Genomic DNA, 27,746 nt, shown 5'->3' with positions numbered 1-27,746 from the left:
TCTACTCTACATGAATTTAGAACCCCAAAATAGGACAAAAAAATTCCTATAAATGAACCCGGAAATCACCCAAATTACCCCAACCCCTTTAAAAAAAAACTAAAAAGATGATCCAAAAACTACCTTGTTTCCTATAAATGAACCAGAAATCACCCAAATTACCCCAACCACTTAAAAAAAAAAACTAAAAAGATGATCCAAAAACTACCTTGTTACCAATAAATGAACCAGAAATCACCCAAATTACCCCAACCCCTTAAAAAAAAAACTAAAAAACTAAAAAAAAATGATCCAAAAACTACATCATTCCAAAATGTACTCTCAATATGACCCGTAAATACCAAAAACTGTCAAAAATAACTTGTGCATCTGTTTTGTTTCAGCTTTGTTTTTGAGTTAAAGTGAGCCATTTTAATCGTTCTTTCAGTTTTTTTTTGTTGTGTACGAAACGAAGCATGTCGTTCATACTTAGCCAGATAAGCAACGGGTGGGAAAGCGTGTTAGAAAATTGCAACACGGCAACACGGCATGTTAATCAGGCTTTTAGCGGTGAAATACGCCGCCGAGGTGCTTTACACTTCAAAGACGGCAAGAGTAGCATTTTTTACCCTCGCCAAAAGCGTCAGCGTAGGTGGAAATATCTCATTTACTGAAAAGCTAGCGCATATTAACGAGACAAATCGTCATTTTAAAAAAAAATACAAACTTGCATTAGCACAGTTTAACCTTTTTTTTAACCAGTCAATATATCACAGTTGACAATTTCATGTTGATGAATAAAAAAGGGAAGAAAAATGCCAAGAAATCATAGTTGGCAGGTTTCCTGTATATTTTAGGGGATGCTTTCTTCAGACTTTTTTGTGGCTCTACTTATGACAGATATGTTGAATAAATTTTATGTTGCTGAGTTCAATAGAATTCAGGGGCTGGATTTTTGAAAACAACTTAACAAGGCTCGAATGGCTACAAATGATGTGGAAAATTTCCGCTTTGAACCAAAATGGCAGACTTGTTGTAGATTTTTGGGGATGGCTTCTTGAGGCTTTTTTGTGGGTCTATTTGTAAAGAATATGTTGAGCAAATTTCATGTTGCTGAGTTAAATGGAATTCAGGGGCTGAATTTTTTAAAAAACTCAACAGGGCTCAAATGCCTAAAATTATCCGTTTTAAACCAAAATGGAAGACTTTCTGTAGATTTTTGGGCATGGCTTCTTGAGGCTTTTTTGTGGGTCTACTTGTAAAGAATATGTTGAGCAAATTTCATGTTGCTGAGTTAAATAGAATTTAGGGGCTGAATTTTTAAAAACAACTTAACATGACTCAAATCCTAAAATTATCCGTTTTAAACCAAAATGGAAGACTTTCTGTAGATTTTTGGGCATGGCTTCTAGAGGCTTTTTTGTGGGTCTAATTGTAAAGAACATGTTGAGCAAATTTCATGTTGCTGGGTAAAACGGAATTCAGGGGCTGAATTTTTAAAAACAACTTAACATGGCTCAAATGCCTACAAATGATTAAAATGTTTGCTTTGAACCAAAATGGCCGACTGTGTCAATGAATATGTGGCTCTAACAGTTTTTTGGGGGGGTCTCCTCATGAGTGACATGTTTGGCAAAATTTGTTGCTAATTTAAAGTATGGCGCTTTCATATTTCAAGAATTTTTTGAAACAAAAAAACTTTGAGTGTCAATTTTTCAAGGAAGTTAGAAGACATTTTGGCACAATCCTGTTAAAAGCACAAAGTTTAGCTCGACATTGGAGGGAAAAAGGAACGGAAAAGATGAATTTTAGGGGCAAAACGAAGACCGGAAAATGAACAAAAAAAAGCCAAATTGATACGGAGAAGCAAAAATACGATAGATACGATACCCCACGCTCAGAGTTCTCCACGTGTGAATCTCTCTATCGGACGGAGCAAGAAGGGCAAGAAGGCAGGTAGAGGAGGGCAGGGCAGGAAGGGGCGGAGCCAAAACCAGGAAGCAGGATGGAGACAGAGAAAGAGACATAAAATGGCGAGAGACCACAGTCAGAGAGCTCATCACAAAAGCCACCCCAAAAAATTAAAAAATACAGAAAAGCCAATTTCATTTTTCATCTATTTTTACCCTCAAATGCTCACAAAACCTTATTACAGTAATCCCTCAAATATCGCGGCTTTACTACTTTGCAGATTTTTCCAGAAGGGACATTTTTTAAAAATATTTTTTTGGTTTTACTTCATAAAAATGTGAAAATTCATGTTGAAACTTGTAAGTATTGGCATAAGGCTACATTTCAGTGTAGCAGTATTAATAAACACATAGTATAAAAATACTATTCAAAAATAATTGATCAAAAAACAACTAAAAATAAATAAGAAATTAAAAAAAATGTTTAGAAATGTGAAAAAGTAACCGGATGATAACCCTCCCAGTTAATAAAGATTGGACGGCCATTTTTAAAACAATTAAATCTCTAAAATATGTTACAAGTGTTTCTTTAAAAAATACATTATTTTATCCAGTTGTTCCACTGAAGCCTTATTTTTTATTAATTAATTTTTTGGACATTTTCAGTGTTGCAAAAGTTTTTTTTTCCCATCTGGGAACACGTCATGTCAATCCTGTTCTTTAGTGTGCGTTTATTATTTATGTAGGGTGGTCTTCGGACCCTGAGGCGCCGCTTTTGCCCCCCCACCTGGCCACGAGAACATCACATTCCCATTAAGACCTCACTCACGTCTTTATTAGCCACGTCTTTTCGGGGGGAAAAATAAACGTCGCTCTGGAACATAAAATGGGCCTTGTTTCTGTTTTTTTTTTGATGGACTCTGGGAGACAAGCGAGACATTTTTGACGGCTGCAAAAAAACGTTTGGCCGACATCAGAATGAAGTACGACGAATGAAATATAAATGAAGGCAAAATGAGGCTGGACGATCACAAGCGGCATCCAAAATACGAACGGCGTTTGAATCCAGATTGACGGAGTGAAAGGAAATTTGCTAGACATTCCTGTCAGGATGAGACCCACAAAAAAGCCTCAAAAAGTCTCCCATTTTGCTTTTAAAATGGTCATGTTAGGCTCAATTGATGTATTTCATAAAAGAAATACATCCCTAAGTCAGTTTGAGTTAGGTATATGAAATTTGGTTGATGGTTTATCACGAGTAGACCCACAAAAAAAGCCGCAAGAAGCCACACCCATTAAGTCTCACTTAACCTGCCTTTTTGGTCTAAAGTAGACATTTTGGGCTCAGCTGAATTTTTTTAAAAATTGCCACAACATATGGTTTGAGTTAGCAATATGAAGTTTGGTTGGCAAGTTTATCATGAGTAGATCCACAAAAAACACAAAAAAAAAACATTGCCAAAAAGTTCAGCCATTTTTGGCCAAAGTAGACATTTTGAGCAGTTGACTTCATTAAAAAAATATAGCCATGACAGCCAGTTTCACTTAGCACTATGAAATTTGGTTGTCAGGTTTATCACAACCAGACCCACAAAAAAAGCCGCAAGAAGCCACACCCAAAAAGCCGGCCATTTTGGTCTGAAGAAGACATTTTGGGTCCAGTTAATCTCAGCTGAATTCACCAAAAAAATACAGCACCCAAAGTTCACAATATGAAATTTGGTTGAAATACTTATCATGAGTAGATCCACAAAAAATCCTTAAAACCATAAAAAACAAAAAAGTTCCACCATTTTGGTCCAAAGTAGCCATTTTAAGCTCAGCTAAATTCACCAAAAAAATCCAGACCTAAAAGCCAATTTGACTTAGCAATATGAATTTTGGTTAGCATGTTTATCACATCTAGACCCTCAAAAAAGCCACCCTTCCTTCCTTCCTTCCACCAATGATTTGGGCTGAATATTGTTTTTAAACATGAAGAAAAAGAATCCATTTGCCAGTTTGACAAAAAAAAAAAGCAGAAATCTCAAGGCGGCCTCCCAATCACGAGCAGCGGGCGCTCGCTGGGATGCCGCCGGCTGATTGCATTAGCATATTAGTCAGATGCTCGACAATGGCCGCCACGAGTCGTCACTCGACTTCCGTTCCCTTCCTTCTCAAACCAGAAAAAACGGGACGAGACGTCAAGGCAATCAGCCCACAAAAAAAAAACGCTGCCGGTTGGCGGTAAATAGCCAAGAGTGTTTAAAAATACACATTTATTGGAGAAGGAAACGTGTTTTTATTTTGAAAAGGCGCAACGGGGCAAAATCGAGACCTCTTTTTAAAGCGCAAAGACAATTATATGGACTTAAGTTCACCTAACATGTTTTCTTCATATGAAATTGATGTTTATTAATGTTAATAAACCACTAAAAAGACAATAAAGGTATCGCAAAGTATGAAGAAATGACATTATGTGCTTTACGGGATTTAGCTGGTCGCCCCACACAAGATGGCCGCCAAATATGTATGTTAGAGTGTTTTGGTAGATTGTTTTTGGATGGTTTATTTCATTTTGGGCAGAGAAAAGAAGTAGAAGAAAAAAGAGAGAAGAGAAGAAGAGGAGGGCGTAAAAAAATTAATTTAAAAAATAAAATAATTTTTTTTAGAAAAATTTGTACTGGAAATGTCAACTAATTTTGATTTATAAATATTCAAATGCTAATTTTAAAAAGACATTTTGGAAATAAACTCCCTCCCTGTAAGATTAACATTTTTTTTTAACTTTGGAAATAAAGCTTTTAATATTCTAATTTGTTTAAATGATGTTATATTTTTGAATTATATTTATTATATTTATTGTCAAATTTATGGGAAATTTTAATTATGGAAACAAACCGATAACATTCTATTTTTTAAATTCAATTTTTATAACTAATGTTAATATAAAAATATCATTGTATTTTTTTAATTGAACTTTTTAAAAATGGGACAATTGACAGCATATGGAAACAGATTTTATCTTTTTTTTTTAAGGTACGATTTGATGCTACTTTCCTCTTTTTTCAACAATCTTTCAACTTTACGACTCTTTCTAATAATAATCATTTTGCAAGAATATAAAGTTAGCAAAGCTGACCGACCTGCGTTTGAAGGTGAGGACGAGTCCGAGGAGGATGACGACAAACATGAGGATCCCCGTAATCACTCCGGCCAGCTTGACCGTCCCGTCCACGGGTTTTTCCGGCTCCACGGCGTCCGAGTCTTGCGTGGAGGCGCCTGTGTGGACGAAAAGCGCACACACGGCTCAACAAATGTTCGTCCTCGCCACAAAAAAAATTAACAAAAACAGGCAAAAGCATCAATCCCAAGGTGAAGAACAACGTGCCACGCAAGCGTGCAGCGCAGGGGAAGGAGGGAGGTGAAATGTCAAAGTACATTCGCTCCGTTGCATGCAAACAAACTTCCAGACGTGTCCGTCCAAACAACATTGTTGGCCATTTTGCCTGAAAGCAAGCAGCAGACATTTTAGGCATCTAAATCATTCTAGACCATGTAGGCTGGACTATTTTAGATATAATATCTAGGTTACATGTGTCAAAGTGGTGGCCCGGGGGCCATATCTGGCCCCCCGCATCATTTTGTCCGGCCCGGGAAAGTAAATGATGAGTGCTGACTTTCTGTTTTAGGATTAAATTAAAATGAGGATAGATGTATATTACATTTCTTGATTTTCACCCTTTTAAATCAATAATTGTCATTTTTTAAATCATTTTTTACTGTTTTTAGTTCAAAAACATTTTTGAAAAATCTAAAAATATATTAAAAATTTAAATAAAGTATTCAGATTAGATCTATAAAACCAGAATATTCAGGGATTTTAATCCAGTTCTTTTAATCCATTCATAAAAATAAAAAACTAAATATTATATCTAAAATGGTCTGACATTGTTTTTCTTTCTTCCAAAATATGAGTGTGATGGTTTGTCCTTTGTGTCCTTGTGCCCTACGATTGGCTGCCCACTGATTCATAGGTGTCCCCTGCCTGGTGACCGTAGTTAGCTGGGATAGGCTCCAGCGCCCCCGGCGACCTTGGAGATAAAAGGTTCAGAAAATGACTCAACTTTTTTTTTTTTTCAAATTCAAATCCACTGAATTCAGTTTTACTTGGGAAAATCTAATTTGGTAGACTTGAGTTGACCCACTAAAAAGCAACAAAAAAAACAAAGGAATTGGATCATTTGAATTGAACGCAAACATTTGAGCTTTCAAAAATTGTTTTGCAAAATTCAGTTTCACTTGGCAACAAGAAACTTAGTAAAAACGTCTATCATGAGTCAACCCTCCAAAAAATTTGGAAGAAATCCTACTCAAAAAATCCACCTTTCACCAAATTACCTCAATACTAGGACCCACCAAAAAAACAGTTTTTTTTTGGCTTCTGTTTTTGGCAATTTGCCGCTATGGAAAAGTAACAAGAAGCCATTTCTCTTTTTCATTTTTTGATGTATTGTTTTTTAGCTCAGATTTGATTGACAGGCGGAGAAATCTGGCGTCGCCGGTTTAGTGGTTTAATTGATGGTGAAAATAGATGCGAGTGGAACCAGCGGAAAACCTTTTAGCCTTTTTACCGCTGTCGTCAAAATCAATGCCATGCCTTCCAGCCTTTGCTGACATTGGCCAACTGCGCCATCAAAAAATAAAAAAAAACTTTGGGCTCGCCGTGGCGACCCTGAGCCAGCCCACATTCCATCCTCACAAGTAAAGAAGGAATTATTCCACTTTCTTAAAAACCTTTCAATAGAACAAGTCCCAGCCCCTAAAAAAAAGTCATTTTTTGGTCATTTTTTGGTCCATTTTTTGGTCCATTTTTGGTAATTTTTTGGTCATTTTCTGGTTGTTTTTTGTCCTTTTTGGTCATTTTTGGTCATATTTTTTGGTCCTTTTTTGGTCTTTTTTTGGTCATTTTTTTGGTCCATTTCTTGGTCATTTTCTGGTCGTTTTTTGTCCTTTTTGGTCATTTTTTTGGTCATTTTTGGTCTTTTTTGGTCATTTTTTGGTCATTTTTTGGTCTTTTTTTTGGTCATTTTGGGCGATTTTTTTGTTCTTGTTCGAGGGGCCATTTTCCAGAACCTCCGTGTGGTCCCGGTCCTCCTCATGGTGGCGAGAGGCTCATCAAAAGGCGCTGATGGCGCCCCGTCACGCCCCGGCGCTTTCATCACGTGGCGTTCTTTCATCATCATCATCATCCTCCCCGCGGGCGCTGGCTAACGCATTAGCGGCCGACCCCCATTTGTCCACACTTGACCGGCTTTGGCAGTCGGACATGTCGGGCGGCGGCGGCGGTGGAAGGAGAGCATCTGCTAACGAGTTCAGTGAACGGACACAGTCGCTTGGCCACTCCGACATATGTTAGGATTGGAAAGACTTCCTGTAGCTTTTTTGGGGAGGCGGAGCTTCTTCAGACTGACCAAAAGTCTACCAAATGTGGGGCTTTTTCATGTTGGTATTTTTCAGGAATTTCATTTTTTTGGAACAATTCCACAGGGCATAAATGGGGTCTAAAAATCCTGCTTTAAAGCAACATGGCGGACTTTCTGTAGATATTGGAGCATGGCTTCTTGAGACTTTTTTGTGCCTTGACTCTTGATGAATATGTCTACCAAATTTCTTGTTGGTAGATATCACTGTAATTAGGGGCTGAATTTTTTAATCAAATTAAAAAAGGGCCGAAATGCTTACAAAACGGTTGAAATTAAAACGCCAAACCTGCTGTCGATGTTCTAGCGCAGTTTTTGAAACTTTTTTGTGGGTCATCCTTTGACGAACAAGTCTACCAAATCTCCCCAATTTAAAATGTATCCACATGTTGAATTTTTAAAAATAATGCCTATGGATGTATACAAATGCTAGCTAAAATTCCTGCTTTAAAGCAACATGGCGGACTTCGTGTAGATATTGGAGCATGGCTTCCAGAGACTTTTTTGTGCCTTGACTCTTGACAAATATGTCTACCAAATTTCTTATTGCTAGGTATAACTATATGCAGGGGCTGAATTTTTAATCCAACTCAAAAAGGGCTAAAATACTGACAAACACGCTTTAAACCAAAACGCCAAACCACCATTAGTTTTTGGAGCATAGCTTCTTAAGACTTTTTTGTGGGCCATCCCATGACGAACAAGTCTACCAAATCTCCCCAACTTAAAATATATTCACAGGTTGACTTTTTAGAAAGAATGTCAAAGAATGCCTACAAAAATCTACAAATGCTAGCTAAAATTTCTGCTTTAAAGCAACATGGCGGTCTTCCTGTAAATATTTGAGCACGGCTTCCTGAGACTTTTTTGTGCCTTGACCCTCCCCGAACACATCTACCAAATTTCTTGTTGCTAGGTCCAACTATATGCAGGGGCTGAATTTTTGAATCCACCTCATATGAGCTAACAAAAGATGCCTATTTGAATAGAATTGCACGGAGCTCCAAAAGTCAACAAAAAGGCTTCAATTATACGATTAAAAGTCACATTTGTAAATAAGCTTTTGCCATCACGTTTCACCTTGGTCGACTTAATCAAGAGACGCACACAAGGTATTAACGGGAAAGTGCGTTTTGGCTCCTCAGGTGTTGCTCCTAGCAAACATTCCTTTGAATGGCTGCTATTTTGATTTCCCCCCGCTTTTTGTTTACGCCGCTCTCTCTCGTGATGAAGCGATCCGAGGGGAATTACGCCGAAGAGCGCCGATATTAAAAAGTTAATCTCATCCAAACACACCAGATTGATTTTTCTCGCGCCGGCCCCGAATGAGATATTAGGCGCATCTTTATTTTTACGGGCGTCGACTCGACTCGGCTCGCCGCCTTTTCCGCAACGCCCGCCGGCCGGCGTGCCGTCATGTATTATGGAGGAGTTGTTTTGATAAAACGCCGGCGTAAATGGCGAACCTTAGGAAAACGTTGGGCAAAAAGAATGCGTGTGCGGTTTGGATGGCGCTCCCGTACGGATTAGCGTTAGCATGATCGTCCGAGTGAGCGCGTTTAAAGGGATTAGCCATGACGACGTCATTCCGAGACTCCCACGTGTATTGTGCTCGAGCTGTAAATATTTCTGTTCGGCTCACTCCTGCGTTTTGGTCAAAAATATCAATGATATTATTTGATTTCAATATCATTATGCATGCATGTACATCTGTGTGTATATAGTACATGTATGTGTATATGTATGTGTATATGTATATGTATGTGTATATGTATATGTGTATGTGTATGTGTATGTGTATGTGTATGTGTATGTGTATGTATATGTATATGTATATGTATATGTATATGTATATGTATATGTATATGTATATGTATATGTTTGTGTATATGTATATGTATGTCTATGTATATATATATTTTCAGCAACATGCCTATTTATGTATTTATTTTTATATATATATTACTTATTTCCTTATCTATTTATGTCTAAAATGTCTTTTTCTGTGTCTGTATTCTCAGCCTCTTGCTACTGTGACAACAAAATTCCCCGAATACGGGATGAATAAAGTTATCCAATCCAATTATAAAAATAGAGAAATAGAGATAACTGCGATTAAACAAAAATGTCAAAAACAAAGACACAAAAAATGCTGTTTTTTGGGTCAACACGCCAATTTTTAACTCTTACCTTTCTCCCTCTTTGTATTAAATTTTACCACTACCAGTCAAAAAACTCTCCACCAAACGTAAGCTATCAATAGAATTTCCGTCACGTAGGTCCGCGCAAGTAGCGGCGCCTGCTTGCGTCAGCGACGCCGTCCGCGGCCGTTATGGAGAATCCGGCTAAGGTTTCTCTCATAGAGCACCTCGGACGAGTCACTTCCAATTAGGAGTGAGCGTTGGCAGAGTGCTTAACTATTGATCTGTCCACCCACAACAGGCCCAGCATAACCGCTTTATCGCGGGTCAGCGGAAATTTTTTGTCAATTTGGAATCGGAGGGAATTCATATCAATCGACTGGCCTAGGGGGGCTAACCGTTTTTTTTTTTAGTTCTTTCGGGGGGGATTACGGGAGCGTTCTTGTTACAAAAACGGGCTGAAAATGCGCACGCCAAATACAAACCCCGCGTTGTGTTGCGTTGAAAGCGATACGTTGCTAAACGTTAGCCATTAGCGTATTTTTTGGCAATATAAGTCGCTGTTTTATAGTTTTGATTGTGCCAGGGATTATGTTTTCTATTTTATGCTTATCAGAAAATGTTGTTATTATTATGGTTTGTGGTCAATTGGAAAATCCCCCCCTGAAATATGCTATTTATATTCCAGTGCGACTTATAGTCCGCAAAATACAGTACTTTATATTATGTAAGTGACTTTTTAAAAATGAAATTTAACCCTCGACGCAGAAAAAAATGTTTGGTCTCATTATCTGCCAAAAAAAAAAAAAAACACACTTAGCCAGAGTGACAAATGTTAAAATGGAGTCACGGATCAAAATGGAATCTCAATAATAATCATGTAACATAATGAAGGAGAATCATATCCATGTTGCTTTTGGAGTTATGGTGCAAATGAAAGACAATTATCGGATGGAAAATGCAAGCAGACGCAAACACGGCGGGAAGACTTTTGAGCATTTCCAAAACACGCTTGCTTAAGTACGTCATAATAAATAATAATAATAATTAAATAGTTGAAGTGTGTTGCGTCTTTATAGAGCAAGTGACTATTTTCATGTGCGAAAACAGTCAAAAAACAAAACAACGTCAAGAATTAATCTCGAGGAAAATGTGTCATGTGACTGGGAGGAGCCAACTACATTTTGACAAAGGTCACAGAGGTCAGAAATAGCTATATTATTCAAATGTATTATCTCTCAGGATTAACTATCATTTTACAACTTTAAAAAAATGAGTCAATAGAAAAAAAGAGTCAGTTCATTTGAACGAATCCAATGAAATTGAATGAAAACAACAGCTGAACCCCAACACAAAATTGGAATTTCCTAGGTAAAAAAACGGATTGGACGTCTAGAAAATGCTCAAACGACTCCAAACGAGCGAACAAACAAACGCAGCACGAGCAGCAGACGGCGGTCCGATGAGGGGGAGGGAAGGAGGAAAGCCGACGGGGTGAGTGAGCCTGAACGCAGCCCCCCCCGCGAACATCACGGTGAGCGTGTGATGACATGGGAAGCAAAAAAGTGGGCCTGTAAAGCAATAATCACCTTCGCTTGGGATGACTAGAATGTACGGCGTGGTTATTTGTCCCCTACCTATCACCACTAAGGAGCGCCGGGGGCCGCGCGTCCCACCGCCGGCGGTGAGCATTAGAGGAAGGGGGAGGGGGGAGGAGAGAGAGAAAGAAAAAACACAAACAAACGAGCACACAACAGAAAAAAAAGGAAAGAAGAAGAAGAAAATCATCTAAGAAAAAAAGGCGCATTTGACCACATTGAGATCAAGCAACACGCGAGAAAAGCAGGAAGTGAAAGATGGAAAATGTTCGGGGTGGGGGGTTCACGCCAGGCTGGGAAAATCAAATGTTGGGGGTGGAAAACACAGACAGGGGAGAGGAGGTTGGATAGACTTTGTGGCTAACGTGAGGGCAGTGAACGCATCACAGAGGTAGATACGAATTGGAGATATTTGTTGTTATTTTAGGAAACTAAGCCTGTTGGATGGTGGAATTCGGCCAATACTCGCCAATATGTAGCAAAATGGCTGCCGTTTTGGTCAGAAAGCAACATTTTTTGGGCAAATTGTATGTAATAAGTCAGCCCTTAAAGAATTGCCATTGAAATATGAAAGGTATGCTAATCATTAATTAGCACCCGTAAAACAATGAATATCTGCAGTTTTGATTTAAATTGAAAAACGGCCATGGCATTTTTAAGCATTGTTTATGAAAATTCAGCTCTTAAAGCTAGTTCTATGTAGCTTTGTGAAATTTAGTGCCACAAAAAAGTCATCAAAAACACGGGAAGCCTCCCATTTTGTCAAATTTCCAAGCTAATTTTTATTTAGCATGCTAGCCCTTTGGAATTGTTTTGGAAAAGTTTGCACCCAATGCCAATTTGACCTAAAATCATGAAATAATGAAGCTACAAAAATGAAGCCACGCCCCCAACACAGTGAAAATCTGCAAAAAAAAATGTACTCTTCTGCAAAAATCAGCCCCCAAAGCCACTTTAGCCAATTTAATACAACTGTTAACTTTGTGAAATGTGACAGGCACATTTATCGAGGGGGAAAAAAAGCCATGCTGCTTTTAAAACGCTTTGGTTATGCATGATTTGTTTTTTTTCTCTCCATTTGCATAAAAACGTCACGTCGCACAGCCGGCCACAAAGTTAGCCCGCACGCACGCACATCGACGACGGCAGCCCACACTTGGAAAAAAACAATCAAAATTCAGCCACGATAAACGGCAAGACTTGACGTGATTGGCGGGTGGGAGAGGAAGGAAGGAAGGAAAAAACAATGCCGTGTCATGAAATCATGCGGGATCACATGAATGTTGATGAAGGCCAATGTCCTACGTGTGTGTTCTATTGAGCACTCGGGGCCAAAAGTATTTGGACAGCCACAAGACTTATTTTTGCCTAATTTCTGAACACAAAATCAGCTTTAACTGGCTACAAAATCTGGCACTTTAAATAACAGGACAAATTTGATGTTTGTCTGGGGTCCAAATACTTTTGAACCAAAATGCACATGCTATGCTAGCTACTAGCAGGTGTTTTTTTAATATAATTTTGCTTTTCAACGACGAGAATAAACAAATAACATGTGATAAGGTGTTCTTTCTTACCTTTGTTTGCCAGATGTACGCAGTTGATTTTGGTTTCCTGCAATCCAAAAAAAAAAAGACAACATTGTAAATCACAGGTTTAAAATGATGTTTACTGTATGTATCGTTAATGTGCAAAAAGCTGCCAAAGTGTGGGAGTGGAAAAAAAAAATAAAAAAATTTAAAAAAGTGATTGCAGGTGAGGTAAGCAAGCGTCTTTCTTTCTTCCATTGACGACGGCAGCTGCTCGCCAATAAAACGGCAAAAGAAAGAGTGCGATGCGAAATGAGAAGCCGAGGGTGATGGATTGTTGCAAACTGGCAAAACACCTGCTTCTACTTCTTACTTGCGTTCCTCATTTCAAGTCGGGAGCTGGCTTTTATTCCAATTGTTGGTGCCAACCACCGTCTTTGCTTTACAATACCTAAGATATTTTGTTTTTACATTTAGAAAAAAATATATATTTGTATTTCATTTATTTAGTTGTTTTTTTTAAATTTTCACAACATGCATATTTCTATATTTATTTGTTTCTATATTTATTTATATATATTCATTTATATATATTTATTTATTTCTATATTTATTTCTATATTTATATTTTTTTATTTCTATATTTTTATATATATTTATTTCTATATTTATATATTTATTTATTTCTATATTTATATATTTATTTATTTGATTATATATTTTTTATGTATATTTCTTTCTTTCTATATTTATTTATGTAGATTAATTGGTTTCTATATTATTATTAATATATATTTATATATTTATTGATATATATTTATATGTATTTATTTCTATATATATTTATTTATACAGTCACATATTTATTTATATATTATTTTTTATGTATTTATATATATATATTAATTTATTACCATATTTATTTATTTAAATATTTTTTCTTATTAACTTATGACCTAATTATTTATAATAATTAAAATGTATTTTTCTGTGTCTTTATTCTCACCCTTTTGCTACAATGACAATTACATTTCCAGAATACGGGATGAATAAAGTTACCTAATCTCATGATATGGTGATACAGAAAAACTAATTTGGCGTCCACAAAAAAGTCCAAACCTTGCCCAAGAAGTCGGGCAAGCAACACCTTGACTGGGCGATGGCGCAAAGTCGATTCCAGTAAGAACTCACCCCATTGGCTCTGCTGAGCGCCTGGAAGTAGATGCTGTAGCTCTTGGAAGGGGAGAGCGGCGGGTTGGAGAATCCTCCGTAGCTCCTGTTGTCGCCCACCGTGAAAGGCTGGGCGGCGGGCAGGTTGGCGGGCGGGAGCTCGGCCGCCATGTAATAGGCCGAGTTGGCGCCGGAGGCGTTCCGAAAGCTGAAGGGCGCCGCAAAGCACTCGGGGGCGGCTCGACGGGACTTGGACTTGCGTTCCTCCTTCACCACCAGCTGATAAGAACTGAATTGAGGATTCAGAAACATCAATTTCAAGTCAATTTGGGGCAACTGAGCACATTCCATGACCCCAAAATGGCGGCAATGGCAAGTGGTTTCTTTTCTGTTTGGTCTATTCGCCCTACGAGTTAATGCCCGCTGTTCTTTTTTTTATATATTTTTTGATTGCGAAACGTACGGCGAGGACGGATTGGCTGCTTCCGGATTGGTGGAGGGCTCTTAAGAGGCCTCCCTTCGCAATTAAGCCGGCCCGCAATTATCTGCAATCGTGCCGTGCCGCTTACATTAAGGCTAAATGGCCGCCGCCGCCGTCGAGGCAGAGACGAGTCGGCCTTTTGTCTATTTCGCCCCGTTTTTTTTCAAGGCGGGTCGGCGGCGAGGGAGCGTCTTTGTCTCAAAGCTGGCAAAATTAAATCAAATCTCTGGGAGAGGAGTAAATAGAGAGCGAGCGCCGAGTAAAGACTAATTTGTGCTTGGGGTAAATGAAGAAGCGCCGCCAGAAGGGATTCAGTCAAATTAGCAATAAAAATCGGTGCGGGGAAAAGTTGAAAATCACTCGCCGCGTTGGGGGGGCGCACACAAGGGAAAACAGAAACTAAAACTAAAAACCCCCCAAAAAATGAATCGTACTTCTTTTAATTTACGGCCAAGTGGCTAAATATCTATTCTTCTTTAATACTGCTTTTCAAATGGGAAATCATTCTATCTTCACTTAGAATCTGTTTTATATGTAAAAAAAAAGAAATTCACAGTTTTTTTACATATAAAAGATAAAAGCCGTTATTATTTTTTAAACAAATATATGTACACATGTATTATGTATTATACTTAAAGTAAAACTGTGCATTAGGACATACAATAAATCCTATTTGAGTTTTTGAAATTCCATTTGATTTGTATTTTTTTTTTAAATAATGACAATTTTTTCATTCGTTTTTTAAGGCCGCTTATATTTGGGCGCAGTTTTTAGTTGATTAAAAACCAAACCGGGACCAAAACCAGACCAAAATAGTCATCTATTCATGTCACCTATTTTTGGACAACAGTAGTCTTTAAAAAAACGACAATATGACGAACAAGAGAGGAAAGAAATGAAAATTGGCACTATGGGTATAATTGGATCAGAAAATAAGTGTCATTTCTAGTAGGAAAATGACGGTAAATGACCTGATGGGAGCTCCCCTGGACTTGGCGGGCTTCAGCAGGACGGTGATGGTGGACTCAGTCTCGTTGAGAGGCGTCTCCGAATCGTACTCGGGCATGCTGGGAGCTGTAAACACAGAAAAAGATTTTGAAAAAATTGATATTTTTTTAGAGCACATGTGTCAAAGTGGTGGCCCGGGGGCCAAATGTGGCCCGCCGCTTCATTTTGTGTGGTCCGGGAAAGTCAATCTTGAGTGCCTACTTTCTGTTTTAGGATCAAATTCAAATGAAGAGTATAGATGTATATTACATTTCCTGATTTTCCCCCTTTTAAATCAATAATTGTCATTTTTTAATACATTTTTCTGTGTTTTTAGTTCAAAAATCATTTTGTAAAATCTATATATATATCTATATATATATATATATATATATATATATATATATATATATATATATATATATATATATATATATATATATATATATATATATATATATATATATATATATATATATATATATATATATATATATATATATATATATATATATATATAAAAAAGCTCAAATAAACATTGTTTCAGATCTATAAAAAACTGAATATTCAGGCCTTTTAATTCATTTATTAAATACTATATATAAATATTATTATTATTGTTTTAGAGGAATATTCCATTTTATTTATTGAACCCACCCCCAACTTTGAATGGGCTTACCCGCTATCTCGGTGGTGACGCGGGTAGTGACGGAGGGTCCGGCCCCCTTTCCGGTAGAGGCTTTGAGGGTGAAGAGATAGGTGGTTCCCGGGTGGAGGGCCACAAAGAGGTGGTGAGTCTCATTGGTGGGCTTGCTCACCTTCCCCCATTGGGTGCTCAGGTCGGCACTGGGGTCCAGAGAACTCAAGCCCTTGTAGGATATCTGCGGACACAACGGCAAAGGACAATTTTTAGCCAGGGAAGATGTGCATTATAATAAAAACAATGGGGAAATCTCTCACAGTTTGACTTGCTTTACATTCTAATTCACAGGTGTCAAAGTAGCGGCCCGGGGGACAAATGTGGCCCGCCGCATCATTTTGTGCGGCCCGAGAAAGTAAATTATGAGTTTATATTTTAGGATCAAACTCAAATGATGATAGATGTATATTATATTTCCTGATTTTCCCCCTTTTAAATCAATATTTGTCATTTTTTAATCAATTTTATTTCTTTTGTGTTTTTACTTCAAAAAGCAATTTGTAAAATCTAAAATTGAATAGATATTTTCCGTTTTCCACTTTAATATTGAACATAATAAAAAAAAATTGTTTCCATTTGAAATGAAATATGATTAAAATTAATTTTCCATTGCAAAGAAAAAAAAAGCAAAAATAAACATTGCTGTAGATCTATAAAAACTGACTATTTGGGGCTTTTAATCAAATTTTTGAAAATCTAAATATTACATCTAAAATGGTCCAGCCCACATGAAATGGCGTTGACATTAATGCAACCCACGAAGCAACCCGAGTTTGATACCCTTGTTTTAATTCCTAATCAAGCTTTATCGGCAATAGATGACGAGCGCCCGAACCCACGTCGCGCCCCTCGCCGCCTCCCGAACAAAAGCCATCAATTGCCTCGCGGCCAACAACGGCGAGAACAAAACGCGGGCCGTGTTTCGCTAATAAAAACAAACAGCGACCATCGTAAACGGCTTGAAGATGAAAAAGCGAAAAAAAAAAGCCAAATGAAATACGCTTGGCGGCGACTCGTAAAGGACGTTCGCGGGGGGCGCCGAGCTTTGGGAATGGCGAAGGGTCCGAGCCGGCGCGGTCATTAGGCGCCATAATGACGGACGGTAGATCAGAGGAAAGTACGGCGCCTCTGACAGCTTATTAAAAAGACGTCCGGCGCCTTTTCATAAATGTCAATACTTCATTATTTCCCCTGGATGAACTCAACGAAAGCGTCGGTGGAAAAAGGACCGAAGGAATCAAGGACAGGCGTAGGCGCATCGGGGAAAAAAAAAAAAAAACAAGAAAAGAAAAACAACGTAGCAAGCGTTTTGACAAGACTCCATATCGGATTATTTCTTGAATATTTGGACTCATTCACGCCGCATTTCATGCCGTCAAGTTAATCCCTTTGAACTGCCAAAGCTGGCAAAGAATGATCACGTTTAAAAAAAAAAAACAACGTTTTTGTTCAATATGGGAACACGCATGGGTATTTTGGGGGGTGAATGATAAATCCAGAGACCTTTCGTCATGCCCGTTCATTTGAGGTATTACTCCATGTAGTTTAGCATCATTTTTTTTTTTTGGATGATTTGGTCACGGTTGATGTAAAAAACATATTTGTCCAATAAGTGGGAAAAGAGGGGGCAAATGAAAAGGATTTGTATTATGTACTAATCAATGTAGTTTAGTTGAAATCCGTTCAAAAAATTTGGTGACATTATCTACAAAAACAGCATGTTAATGTTCAAATTTTTGGCAACATGGATTTTGAGATATTATTTATAGCAAATTTAAAGACCTGGGATTAAACCTGTTCATTTGAGGTATTACTCATTGCAGTTTGCCAAACAGTAGGGACTTTCAACCAAAAATAAATAAAATAAAAACATTTTTTGGTTGAAAACCACAACTTTTATCAAAACTGTCTCATTGAGGTGTATAAATAATTTGGTACAATTTCATATTCAAATTATGGTGATATTTGAAGTAGATTTTTGTTCAACACGACATGTAAAGAATTCCCAAAAACTAAAGACCAATCAAAAAACCTTTCATTAAGGCCATTTATCATCACAACATTTGGTCCAGCTTTTTTGAAATGGGTGATATTCCAAGCAAAAAATAAAAATGTCTTTTTACCATCAAAATGTTTTGTCCCGGGAGGTGTGGTCTTATTTGGCCACACGGGAGTTAAATGCCAAGAAAATCCATGAAAGCGCATTGTTTTTAAGTGGCAAAATAGAAAGTCTCCGTTGGCAGCCGGCCGATGACTTTTGAAAATGTCACCTGGCCCCACGGAGGATTATTTTGCGGCGGATTGAGCGCCGAGCGGTCGCCGGGGGAACGTGACCTGAAATCAAGTCCAATCAGGACTCAAGTTGTTGTGGGAGTTGAAAATCCTGATTGGGAGGCCTCCACTTATCAAACCCGCTGGAGAAAAATCTCCAGATTTGTTGTTGTTGTTTTTTTTAGAATGTACTTACATGTTCACTGTTGAACAAAAATATGGCTTTTTTTAATGAAATGGTCCTGAATTTTCCCCAAAAAAGTGTCAAATTACATAAAGTAATACCTCATATGATCGGGACACGTGTAATTATTTCATCAGGATACACAAATATGTTAGCATATTGAATAAAAAAATCTTTTTTTGCATGAAAAATCAATTTCAAAATGAAAACATGTCAAATGATATGAAGTAATACCTCAAATCAACAGGCTTCACGCAAGGTATCTTGATTTGTCAATATTTTTTCAGAATACACAAACATGTTGCCGTATTGAACCAAAAATATTTTTGGGTGGGGATGTAATAGTATCAGCAAACCTTCAAAATAAAAGTGTCAAATAATATGAAGTCATACCTCAAATGAACAGGCTTCATGCAAGGTGTCATAATTTGGCTTTATTTTTTCAGTTTCCACAAACATGTTGCCATGTTGACCAAAAATCAGCTTTTTTTTTTAGCTTAAAACGTCATCAAAAGAGCAAAATTAGCACTTTGACATCCACTAATGACAAAATCATTGCAGAGAAGCGATTGGACGTAACATCTGCGGGCTTGAACCGACAAATATTCGCCATTCACCTGCCGCTTTACTGACATTTGCCGAAAAAACTCCGGCGCCATTTACGGCGGCGCGGCTATTTATCCGATGGCCCGGAATGATTGGGAAGCGGTGAAGTAGCTGCGGCGCTGTCGAACGAGCGCGTAGCGTATAATTGCGTGCGTCCAAATGGAGATGGATGCGCGAGAACGGCGGCGGCGGCGCTCCCTTAATGGTACCTAAAGAGCAGTCGGAGCGCGTTCCCGCGCCGCTGCCAAAGTCTTCAGCGGGGCCGTTAAAGTGTCTTGCTCAAGGACTCTTGGATGCGGTCTCCGGAGGCCCAGAGGGCCGTCCAAAGTGCCGCTCCGGCGAACAATTCCATTTTCTGGGGAGCCGTGTGAGGCTTTGTTTTCCTCGTCTACCCGTCGGTGACATTTTCTTGCGACAAAACGAGGGCGCCGGCTTTTGTTTGCCACTTGAATCAAGCGCTGGATCATAAGGAGGACGGTTACGCCTCTGAAAAAAATGGCTGCCTGGTAATTGAATTGAACGCTAATTTAGCCATCTTGTTTTTGTCAGATTCTTGGAAAATTCAGCCCTAAAGACAGATGGAAATGACTTGGGGATGGGAAATTTGGTAGAAAAGTCTGTGGTGGTGAGACCCACAAAAAAGTCTAAAGAGGCCATGAGGAATATGTCTGCCATTTTGGTTGAAAAGCAGATTTTTTAGGCATCATTTAGAAGCAAGTGAGCCCTTTTGACTGTCTTTTTTGTAAAGACAGTTTGACTTGACATAAGGAAATTTGGTAAGCAGATTTGTCATGGGTAGACCCACAAAAAAGTCTCAAATTTGGTCGGGATGTTTATTATAATGAGACCCCCAAAAAAGTCTCAATAAAGACACGCTTTTTGTGCCACCTGACCGAGCACTTCTCTTCTGTCAAGATCCATCGGCGCCCCCTCCCTCCGGAGACACGAACTGCTTAATGCGCTTTTTTTTCTTCTCCCCTTCCCTTCTTCTTCTTCCTGACGATTGCAGCAGTGCGGAAACCGGAACCCTTTTACCTCGGCAGCGGTTCCGCGGGGACGGCTTCTGTGACCAATACGGACGGCGCAAAGAGTCCACACGGGTGTAAACGATAGCTCGTTGTCGCCCCAAAATGGACGCCGTGACAGACTAAACGGGGTCAGCGGCTCAAGGACTCGAACACATGGCTAAATTTAGTGCTCGGTTGACAATGCAACGATGCGGCATGGGCAAAACAACAGGGAAGGGCGGAGCTTAGTACACCTTCAAAACAAGACCTCATTCAGTTTTGGACTTGTCTTAGCATCATATTTGGGTACCACAATCTTCTACTTATTATAACAGGGGGAACACCTGGAATTGGTGGCCGGCCAATCACAGGACACAAGCAGACAAAGGGCAACCAATCATACCTCGTGGCAATTTAGCATTGAATTAGCCTAGCATGCATGTTTTTGGGATGCGGGAGGAAAGCGGAGTACCCTGTGAAACTCCACCCAAGCCCGGGGAGAACATGAAAACCCCACATAGAAAAGACATACTTGGGATCGAACCCACAAGCCCAAAACTGCGAGGCAGACATGCTAACCACTTCTCCACCAGACTGCTGTTTTTTTCTTACCCTCTCTGGAGGTTGTGATACACTCTGTAACTACTGATAATCCAAAAATATGATGTAAATATTAATTGATAGGCCACTGGTGGAGGTCCAGGTTTCCTTTCCATCCGAGCTAGCATCTTGAAAAGAACCCCCCGGCCTCCCGGCCCCCTCTAGGCTTTGATTAATGCACCATCTACTAAAGGCGTCATCATCTACTAAACATATCACAGGCCTGGCACAATGCGCCCCATTAGAGATAATGACTATAATTACTCCTATTGTGGGATGGCGGTCCTCATCTGCCACATCTAAAGGCTTCTGTTATCTCTCCTTTTAACCCAATGTGGCTTTGGAGGACCGCTCCACCTCGGACACAATGGCCCATCAGGCGAGGGGGGGGGCACGGCGGCGCAGGTGGACGGCGGCGATGGCGGCGACGGCGGCACCACCACCACGCAAATCCCACGCCTCACTTCGAAGGATAATTGCGGCTAATTACGGGATTAAAGACGGCGCCCTACCGCCGGTAAAAAGTGTGCTTTTCGTGCAGAAGAAGAAGGTAGGAAGAAAAATGGATGCTTTTGGATCGAATTTGGGGAATTTTCTTGTGGGGCTGAAAAATTGCAGGAAAAAAATGTTTTATGGTATTAAAAAGTTGGGTTGTTCCGACCAAAAGACGAATTCTGAAAAGGGACAAAGTCCAAACTTTGTCTTGTTAAACTTAAGACTACCACCAAAAAAATAGAGGGGCAAACAGAGCTAAATTATGGACAATATATTTATATATTTTTAAAGATAAAACATTTAAGAAATATGCAAATTAAGTTGAACCTTTCTCCAAAGTAAACAACATCAAAACGATCAATTATAATTGTGATGGTCATCATTTGACGATGAAAATTTTCCATTTTCCCCCCAAAAAGTTGTCATCTGCACCAAAATGTTAGTATAAAAAGATCAAGATTGACTGAGAACTTGTCCAAATTTGTCACCCCAAAAAAACCTTGATATCAAATAGTATTGATTAAATTGATTACTTTTGAGACAAAACAATGTCAATGGATTGAAGGTGACCCTATTTTGTTAAAAAACAATAACTCCTCTTTGTATGTTTTCTATGAATTTTGGGACTTTAGGACTGACCTCGTATTGAGTGATGACGCCATTGGTCTCGTTGGGGGCCTTCCACTGCAAGAAAATCTTGTCGTCGTATGTGGTGTTCTGAATGGACTGGACCGAGCCGGGCACTACAGCCACAAAAAAAAGAACACAACTCAAAAAAATGTTCACTTTACATACTTTTAGTCTTCTAAAATTCCTTAAATCTTGTTATGACTACTTATTAATGTGTGCACTTTATGGTGACACTTTAAATCTCATTGTACGTTTTCAATGTGGTAAACTGCAGTTTTTTTCCCATGATTTTTAAGCATTGGCTAAAACGCAGTATTATTTTTCAACCTGGAAAAATTTGCGTTGTCTCAAGATGATTTCCCCTCAAATTTGTGTGACTTAAAACTAAATAACATGTATTTTTTTTACCCAATTTATAAATATTTCTATGCAAAAAAAATCCCCCAAAAACCAATAGTGTCCCACACAAGTGGCCATAATGAAGTAATACAACCGTCACCATCAATCAACAGCAAGTGCCCTAAAATGAAGTGATAACCAACATGAAGTGAGCCTAAATCAACAACAAGTGACCCAGAAATGCCCTCAAGTGAGCATAAAACAGCCCCAAACGAATAGTAACAAGTGTCCAACAGGAAACAGGCAAAGCAATTTCCCCACAAAGGGAACGTAAGCTAACAAATAGGCCGGCGCCGTAATTAAAATGTGTGGCGAGCCACGCAAACGACTCTCTCGGAAAGAAAGGCAATTAGATGATGTCCCTTCCCGTCGGCAGCTTATCATTCAACGCGGGCGCCTTTGGCCGAGCGCGCTGACCTCCGCTTGATTAAGTTTCAGCTCGGCAATCCGTCGCTTGTATTTTTTTGCCTTTTTCGCGCCGCGGCTTTGCGTCTGTTCCAGTCGGCCGTTTACTCGCCGCCAAAGACGATTTCTCTCGTTGGAGGTTCAATTGTGGTATACGTTGAGCTCCGATAGGCAATTTAGAAGCATTGTTCATCTCATTGTGCCCTGCGATTGGCTAGCGACCCATTCTCATGCCCCTGGTTACCTGGGATTGGCTCCAGCACCCCCTACACGCCCCTTAATTGAATGAATGTATCATTTGGTCAGTCGACTCCGTTTTTCCCCCAATTAAAAACGCTCTAGTAGTCCAAAAATGAAATACGTAGGTTCCTAATTTTTTGTTGTTTTTTAAGGAAGTGAACAAAACAAAAATGTCATTTTAAAGTTTTTTTCTTACCGTCCTCATCGGTGCGCTTGACGATCTCCTCGCTCTCCTTGCTACCCTCGGCGTTGGCCAGCACTAGGCGGAGCCTGACGGTAACCGACGGACGCAAATCCCGCAACGTGTAGCGAGAAGACGTCCGGATCAGCTCCTCCGCTACAAACTCCCGCTGGTTGAAGACGTAGCGGTACTGCACCTGAGGGGGGGTAGCATAACATCATCAACTGTCCCCTACCAACCCAGTCCAGCATCTACTAAGGGAAGAAAGGATTAGAAAAGACAATAATACGCATTACGGCTACCACCATTTCAACCTACTGCCCTTGGGTAGGCGCTAAAGAGCCATAACAGCCAAGACAAACAGACTCAAGGACAGTTTTTCCCAAGAAATGTCTCAAGCTTACACCTAGGACCTAATCAAGACTTATTACTACAACTTATACTACTTATTTATTATGTTGACTACTTATTTATCCATTCCTATTTCGTCATTATTTATATATCATTGCTATATATTGATTATCTATGTGTTTGTTTGTTGTTGAGTCCATAGACTCAAAAACTAGATCCCCAAAACCAAAGAACTCATCCTGGACTTGAGACAAAACAATCTACTGATCTCAATTGGACTACTTATTTATTCATCTTATTTATTGATTATTTATTTGCCTGTTTGTTGTTGTTATTTGTGCACTATATTGTGTACATACCGTCAGATTGTAGCTGTGGCAGCGCGTGACGGTGTAACCAAAGGTTTCCCATTGGATGGTCAAAAGGCGCGCCCGTACATCCACCACGTTGACGTTTTGCGGACTGTGGACAGGATCTGGGGGGAATTAAAAAAAAAAATCCATAATTTGTACCGTAAGTCACCATCAGGGGATGAGGTCGCCGCCCCTCCCCGACTCCGGAGCTCCGCTAATTAGCGCTCGACGACGGCGAACGCGACCCCGGCTCGTTAGCCTCGGGCAATTAGTCGACAAGCGTCATAAGATCGCTCAGTTAAAATAACGAGATTGAACATTATTAAGGAGAATATATTGACTATGGAGATGGACATCTGATTTAATGGACGCCGCCATGTATGGACTTGTAGGTATGGGGGTTGTCCACATTTTTTCATAAAGAGCTGTAATTTTTTTTTAACAAATCCAAGATTGATTGGATCGCAAATTAAAATTAAGGTGGGTTTTTTAAATTTATTTGAGATTTTTTTTTTTACATAAAAAGGAGGGAAACAATAAATATTCCCCTTTTTTATCTATAATTTTATATTTATGATTGAATTCAAAATAAAGGTAAGATGTATGTGTATTCTTTTTAATTTTGTGGAATTCATTAAAAAACTAAATAAAATATTCCCAGATTTTTTTTTAATGGGTTTAATTAAAAGAGTAGGATCTTATTGGAAAAATAAAAGAAAACAAAGTAAATGTTCTCTTATTTTGTTAATCATTATTTTTTATTCCACTTGAGTATTCTCGTTTCCAATTTTATTTTCGACGAGAAACAGGAATTGATTTTGGTTTTAGGAGGACTTTAGGGGTCCCAATTAGACAGATTTTTTTTGTATCCCCAAAAAGACAACAAAGTAGGCTTTATATAGTTGGAGTTATTGGATTTTTTTGCCCCAAATCCCAAATTGAGGCATGTTTGTAGGAAGACAGGATCAGATTAGCTGGATGAGAAGTGAGATTAGACGCAATTGAGGGGGATTGCGTTCCCGATATGGGGGGGGGGGGGGGGGGGGGGGGGGATATCAGATTAAAGGAGGACCATCGCCTGAATCTGGAGATCTTTTTTGGGGTCGGCTTGGCTATCCCGTCTGGTTTGCTCTGGCTCCCCGGGGGTCAAAATGCCAAAGACAGACATTTGGCAGCGACGGGGTACGGAGACAAATAATCAGATTGTGTGGGATTAGCCCCCCAAAAAAATCCCCAAAGAAGTAGGGATCAACAGTGAGTATTTTCTGAACTACCAATTCGAATTCAGTTGGATTGGATGATTGGTGTCGTCTATGGGATGGCAAATAAAATATAGTTTTAATCAAAAATAATTCCAATTCTGAGTATTATTACTGATATACTGGATTTCATCAATATTACTCATTTACTGTTAATTAAGATGATATGCATGTATACATAATACTTCAATGTTAAAAACAGGCATAAGCAAACATTGTATAGATTTAATAATACAAATTAATGGAAATGATTAATCATTCGCATTCCTGATTTATGTGAGGATTTTATCTTTAATTTTACCCAATTTAACAAACATTACCTTTTATATTTTTTGAAATAAGTTACCATAAGTCTTGCATTACGGTGTTTTGCGTCAAATTCGTGCACATATAAGCCGTACCCTCAATTCACTTGGGATTTTTTTAAGCGACAAATTACGGTAGTTCTCTCTGTCCAATCATTTGGCGTCCAATCCTCCTGACACAGTGACATTTAGTGAAAAACATGAAATACAATTTTGAAAAACTGCAAAAAAATCATGTCAACCATCAAAAAATGAACAAAAAAATCAAAAATAACACTTTTGCCTGGCTCATTTTCTGACTTAGTGAAGTCAGAGAAAAATGTCTTAAAAATAAACAGCCTCCCGTCGAAACTTGAGTAGCTTTGCGTCGACACACGTCAAACCTTAGTTTAAAAAAAAAATGTAAAAAGAAGAAAAAAAAAAGCCCTTTGAGGTGCACGGAGGATTTGGAAGGTCGGCTTTGGGAAAGCCGCTGACGGGATTATTAGGAAGATTAGGTGGAAGTTGCCACAAAATGCCTCACGAGCCGCTTGGATCTCACGTTCAAACTTAAAGACTGCCTGGATTTGCACTCGTACGTCTCTTATGTCTTTCCGTGAGGACGTTTCGTGTCCTAGCGTGAAATGTACACTTGCCCAAAGGCTACATTGATCTTGTTGTCATGAGAAATGTATCAAGTGATGGCCACAAAGCCCAAAATGTGACATTTACCAGGTCAATTGAACACGCTATAAAAAGTAGCGCCCCTTATCATATCAAAATGGTTTCCACAGTACTTCTAAGGCCGGGTGGGATTAGCAGATTTCGCTATTTGGCGGTTCTTGCATCATTTGTGTTACACCCATGGTTTTTATATCAAAATATTCCCACTGAAAAGAAAAAGTTCAAAACAATGTATTCTCCGGACTATAAATCAAACTTTTTTGAGTAAATGCTATTATTTGAGAGGTTTTGGACAAAGTAGGAAGATTTTGACACGAAAGCGGGTTCACCTTTTTCCGTTTAACGGGAAAGGAGAGGCCGTCTAGTTTCCCCCTTTCCTAGCCGCAGCTTCTAATTGGCCGCAGGACCGGAGACTAACGAGGCGGATCGAAAGTTCGAGAGGGGTCGCCGCCCGTCACTCTTCCTTTGTCAGCCAATTAGACTCCGCCTTTGGGCGAGAGCTTGCTTTTTTTTTTTTTTTGCCCTCCCTTTCGCACTTTACCGATCGTTTTTGGCCCACCGACAATATTTTTGTTTTGTTTTTTTTGACTCATTGGCTGGCGGCAATTGACCTCGTGATGAACTCAAAAGGATGATTGGACGCTTAAGGTCATCAATGATAGTGAAAGAGTTTGTGTTTTGGAGAAAAGTTGAAAATATTTAGTTTTGGTTTGGAAGAAATTGCTGAAATTATTATTAAAGTAATTGTTTTTGACAAAAAATATGGTTGTTGTTTTTTAAAATATTTTTTAAAGTGGTCATTTTACAGTGATATCTTTTACAGTGTTTATGTATTTTTTCCTGGTAAGAAAATAATAATAATGTAAATAATACATAAAATGATTTTAAAAAATGTAATATGGTTGCTTCAAAAATATTTAAATTAATTTGACAAGATAGTAATTTTTTTTTTCATTTCTATGAAAACAAATATTAGCAGTATTTAAAAAAAATGTACGTTACCCAACTTTTTTTGCACAAATTTACTTCGAAAAAAAACATATCTAATTATAATATTGCCAGATTTGCAGTTTTTATTACTGTTTAATCTGGTATAATCTGAATATTTCTTAATTTATTCAAAAAATGACAATGTAAAACAGATATTCCCAATCTTGCTCCGTTTTCTTGTTAAAAAAAGTCTAAAATTCACTAGAGTCACCTTTTTACGTCAAAAATTCATGATCATAAATGTGTTTTTTCCTCCAATAATCTTTTTATGACAAAGTCATTCGTCACAGCACGCAATCTGAAAGCAATAGAAAAAAAAACAGCTTCTCAGTGTCGGGCCAACGATTGGTCGCCGACTAAAAGCGAAGGGGAAGGCGTCGGGGAGTCGGGGGGGAGGAGGAGGGGCGGCAAGATTGATTTCCGCCGCCACTGCGTCGGCTCTCCCCGCGGCCGTTTGGATTAATGGGCGACGCGGCGCCGCTCGTTCATCACGCTTTCCCCAAACGCATTCCAAAAAAAGGGCCAAAAGACAGTCAGGAATTCCAAAGCGACAAAAACTGACAGCAAAAAAAGCTCTTTTTCCAACTACCGGTGGGCCTTACAAATTTTACTGGGCGATATGTTGTCTCATTAATGATTGCCGACGTGTATTTTGGCTCATTCTTTAAAAAAAAATGTGACAGAATATTGTAAGAAAACAAACAAAATGGTCATTTTTAAATATAACAAACTACCGTCATTCGCGGACTATAAGTGGCACTTTTTTCAAGTGCCACTTGTTTTTTTTTCTGCTTTTCTGAACCTCATGTTTTAGTTATTCGAAAAACTTATGGAAACATATTTAACATGT

The 27,746-nt window shown here is 38.8% G+C and overlaps 1 protein-coding gene across 5 annotated transcripts in view; it reads right to left on the bottom strand.

Moving 5' to 3' along the window:
• The window catches only part of ptprt (protein tyrosine phosphatase receptor type T), an 85,855-nt gene that overhangs the window by 36,483 nt on the left and 21,626 nt on the right, over window positions 1-27,746 (bottom strand). For 3 of the 5 annotated variants that reach the window (XM_077725968.1, XM_077725966.1, XM_077725967.1), the window contains exons 9-18: window positions 23,686-23,801; window positions 22,991-23,171; window positions 21,760-21,863; window positions 15,937-16,138; window positions 15,242-15,344; window positions 13,811-14,078; window positions 12,668-12,704; window positions 11,082-11,138; window positions 5,015-5,150; window positions 1,870-1,902 (exon numbers count right to left, since the gene is read on the bottom strand). In XM_077725968.1, the coding sequence (XP_077582094.1) occupies window positions 1,870-1,902; window positions 5,015-5,150; window positions 11,082-11,138; window positions 12,668-12,704; window positions 13,811-14,078; window positions 15,242-15,344; window positions 15,937-16,138; window positions 21,760-21,863; window positions 22,991-23,171; window positions 23,686-23,801 (1,237 nt within the window). The remainder of the gene's footprint in view (window positions 1-1,869; window positions 1,903-5,014; window positions 5,151-11,081; window positions 11,139-12,667; window positions 12,705-13,810; window positions 14,079-15,241; window positions 15,345-15,936; window positions 16,139-21,759; window positions 21,864-22,990; window positions 23,172-23,685; window positions 23,802-27,746) is intronic. The other 2 variants (XM_077725969.1, XM_077725970.1) reach the window with 1 other exon arrangement.

The sequence above is a fragment of the Stigmatopora nigra genome, chromosome 10, assembly GCF_051989575.1.
Source record: "Stigmatopora nigra isolate UIUO_SnigA chromosome 10, RoL_Snig_1.1, whole genome shotgun sequence".
NCBI lineage: Eukaryota > Metazoa > Chordata > Actinopteri > Syngnathiformes > Syngnathidae > Stigmatopora > Stigmatopora nigra.
This window is presented reverse-complemented; position numbering and strand designations above follow the sequence as displayed.